This window comes from Emiliania huxleyi, assembly GCF_000372725.1.
Source record: "Emiliania huxleyi CCMP1516 unplaced genomic scaffold EMIHUscaffold_712, whole genome shotgun sequence".
Classification (NCBI taxonomy): Eukaryota; Haptophyta; order Isochrysidales; family Noelaerhabdaceae; genus Emiliania; species Emiliania huxleyi.
The window spans coordinates 1-3,733 of NW_005196664.1; the positions used below are offsets into that span (position 1 = coordinate 1).

Consider the following 3,733-nt stretch of genomic DNA (forward strand, 5'->3'; position numbering starts at 1 on the left):
TGTACACGACGGACTTCACCGGGGGTGAGGCGTCGCAGGTCGGCCGTTATCTCGTCCAGCTGCCACGGGGCGCCCTCAGCGCGCACGACGACGCGCTGCGGCGCGCAGGCATCCGGGTGCGGCGTGGCGGAGCTGTCCTCGGCGCGGGCGGGAAGGCCAGCCTCGGCCCGCTCTCTCCTGCGCGGCGGAAGCCGCCGAGCAGCAGCCCGCGTCTCGACGCCATCACCCTGCAGGAGCAGCTCGAGCGCGCGCTGCGCGAGCGGCAAGCGCGCCCAACCGGCATCTGCCCCGTCCGCGAGGCGCTGCATGGCGCATTGCTCGAGGAGCTGGCCGGTACCATTGCGCGCGACGAGCCCCGTCGGGGGACGCTGCTGCGGCGCGTCGCCGGCGAGGCGCGCATGACCATTGACGCCTACCGTACCGTCTACGAAAAGTCGCTCCTCTTCGGGGCCTCCAAGCTCTCCGAGGCCGCCGCGCTCAAGGGCAACCTCGAGGGCCGGATCGCGGAGCTGCAGGCGGAGACGGCGAGCTTGGCCGACGAGGTGCGATCGCTCACCGACCTGTGCGAGTCGCTGGAGCATCGCGCGCAGCGGGCCGAGGCGCAGGCGGAGGCCGAGACGCACGACGCATCCGCACTCCGAGCGGAGGGGGAGCAGCTCCAGGGACTGCTCGACGCGCTGCGGCCGGGCTGAAGACCGTGGCGGCACGTCCGTGGCCGGTGGCGACTGGACTGGCGTGTCCGCAGTGGCCAGTGCGGGTGAGTACTCTACGTGTGTCGACTCGAGGACGAGGTGTGGGGGTCGTCTGTGCTGGGTGAAAACCGGGGTTTGGCTTCGGGTTAGTTACCAAGTTAGATGGCTCGATTATTTATTTTGCGAACACACCTACACTGCTAAGTGCTATATAAAGCGCGTATACACATACATTGTGATTTGTGTGGATTGTGGTGTACTCTGGTACACAGTACACATTGCTTGGCTCGAAAGCGCACATGGGATGCCACACGAGCCGCCCCCTGACGCTCAAACAATAAGTGGGCACATCCACATCGAGACCCGCGTGCGGCAGTACGGGCACTCGTCCTCAAGTTGCTCCGCGCACGGCCCGCACTGGTGGCTGCACGGCACCGCGATGTGAGTCTTCGGCCTCGTCAAGCAGATGATGCACGTGGTCTCGCCGCCGCCGAGGGTGGACTCGGGCGCCCTCGGGCGGCCCGCATCGAGGCTGGCACTGGCTAGCGAGACAACGGCCAGCGACTCAACGGGCGGCTCGTGCTCCGCCGCCGATGAAGCCGCCTCCGCCACTGACCGGCGCAGCGCCTCTTCGAGGTCCGCCGCCGCCGCTCGCTCGAGGAGGGCGTGGTCCTGCGCCGCTGCCCTCTCTGCCGCCCCCGCCGCCTCGCGCTCCGCCAGCTCTCGCTCTCGCTCCGCTTGCCTCACCGCTCGGCGGCCAGCTTCGCCTCCGTTTCTGCCGCGACGACTCGCTTCTGCTCCTCCAGCGCCGCGGCCTCCGCTGCTCGGCGCGCCGCCTTTGCCGCGCGCACTCTCGCTACATGACCGCGCTCAGAACGACGATCTTGGCTAGGTAGAAGGGCTTGTACACGGCCGCGTCGCGGTGCACCTTGCGCAGCACCACCTCGACGACCGAGACGCTCGACTCGCTCCCTTTGAGTGGGAAGTCGCCCGCCTTGGAGGCGAAGGTCTCGCTCGACGCCTCGCCGCGCACTATGCCGCCGCAATACTTCGTCCAGATGTGGCGCGTCGCTCCGTGCGCCGGCTCGACAAGCAGCGTGTTGAAGCCACGCTCCAGCGCCACCTCGCAGGCACGCATGCGCAACGCCTTGCCGGCCCCCTTCCCGTTGACGCTGGGCAGTGTGCCGCCCATGGGACAGTGCAGCGCCTTGCCCGTGGCCATCGACCCGATGCGCATGGACATGATCGCGTTGTCGTAGAGCCCAGATACGAGCTCGATGAGCCCCGCCGTGGTCCGACTTTTGCGCATCATCTCCTTGAAGTCAGACGTCTTCTGGTATGGGTCAAACGTCTTCAGGAAGAGGAAAGCGAGAAGCTCGCCATCCGCGCTGCGCGCGACAAGAGAGAGGCCCGTGTCCACGCTCTTGACTTTGGAGCAGCTAAGCAGGGCGTACGCACGGTAGTCCTCAACCGAGAGGCCGGCGCGCTTCATGATCGGGTTGTTGGTGTTGAAGGCGGCCGAAGCCAAGTCGATGCAGCGCTCATACTCGTCCGAGCGCATCGGCTCTATGACCATACTCGTATCGGCCGGTGCGAACGAGAACGCTGACGACATGCCGCCGTTTCGGTGGAGCACGGGCCGGTGCCTGTCAGAGGATGCGGGCGAGTCGGCCGGCGTCTCTATGCCACAGCTTATGAGTTCCGGCTTCCCGGTAGAGCTCTAGCCACCTACTGTGCTGTATGAATGGTTGGGCAAGTGTTGACACCACCTCGTGACCACGGCGCCCACTCCCTTTGCTGCCATTCATAAAATCGTTGGGTCGCTTCAGTTCACGAAGTCCCCCCGTGGGCCGACCCTCCGATTTTATGAGAAGAGAACAAAGGGAGTGACGGCGCCGCAGGCGCCTGTTGATGGGTCCAGGTGATAGCCCTGGATGGACAATGCATACGCCTAGTTGGACCTCAGATCGCCCGACCGCGTCCCGGTGCTCTGTGGTCGGATTTGTGACGCCGCCGCACCGCGCCGCGGCCGGGGGCCCTCCGGAGGACGAGGATGGCCGTGACGGACCGGGACGAGCTCTGGGAGGTGGAGTGTCAGTGAGTATATTGTAGAGACAGACCATATGCACAATATCTCTCAGTCTAGCTAAGCCTGGGAAGGCGATGCCGGGCCGTACAACAGCTTGATGGTGCTTTTCGCCGGCGTGCGTCCCGGAGCGGTCCCGGACGGGCGGTCCGTGGGACAAAATCGGGGGACAACGCCGACGGCGCTCTGATTCCACTTTTTACTTCAAACAAAGACAGTGGCACGCGCCGCGGCGCGGTGCATGCCACTGTCAGGAGCGGATCCGTCAGTTAGTCGTGTTCACGCCGGGATCGTGTCCCCCACAACTTGCCCAACCATTCATACAGCACAGTAGCCAGACAGGGGGTCTGCCCCGGTTAGACCCTGTCGCCACATCATCTGTCCAGCGTCCACCCATACCGCGTTGGTGTCCAGTCCGAGCCTGGCTGTTCTTCACCTTCCTACATACATACAGAGCCTATGCAATAGGTAGGTAGGTCCGGTTTTGACCGCCCCAGAGGGCCCCGCAATAGGTAGGTAGGTGGTGGTGGTGTGTGTGGGGGGGGGGGGGGGGGGGGGGAAAAAAACCGCTTCCCGCGGGAAAAGGGGCGTTTAACCCCCAAAGGGGCCATGCTCTGGGGGGCTCCCGAGGGGGGCGCACTGCGGTACAAACCGGCGCGCGGCGGGCGCTGGGAGCCTATTCACAGAGGAATAACGGGGATTTTTTCCCTTCCCTGCCCGGCCTGGGAATAAGTAGGTAGGTGGGGCACGGAACCTGGGGATTGGCGCCCCCAATAAGTAGGTAGGTATAGGGCGTTTTGGTGCGAGTCATGGTCAAAAAAACCCCTATTTGGGTAAAAACCGGAACCCAGGGTTCCGGCTCCTAACCGGAACCCCTATTTGGGTAAAAACCGGAACCCAGGGTTCCGGCTCCTAACCGGAAAGGGGGTCTGTTGATCACCCTTAAGGAGGGGGT

General features: G+C 64.6%; 2 protein-coding genes across 2 annotated transcripts; one reads left to right on the forward strand and one right to left on the reverse strand.

The window, feature by feature from the left end:
* Positions 1-38: 38 nt before the first annotated feature.
* EMIHUDRAFT_248862 (hypothetical protein) lies at positions 39-692 on the forward strand (the record flags this gene model as incomplete). The annotated part of the gene is made up of 1 exon (XM_005761304.1): positions 39-692. A coding segment is annotated over one exon (654 nt), but the record flags the coding sequence as incomplete, so codon positions are not given.
* An 856-nt stretch (positions 693-1,548) lies between these two features.
* EMIHUDRAFT_120799 (hypothetical protein) lies at positions 1,549-2,268 on the reverse strand (the record flags this gene model as incomplete). Its single annotated transcript, XM_005761305.1, has 1 exon — positions 1,549-2,268. One exon carries the CDS (start codon positions 2,266-2,268, stop codon positions 1,549-1,551), a length of 720 nt encoding a protein of 239 aa, XP_005761362.1.
* Positions 2,269-3,733: the final 1,465 nt, after the last annotated feature.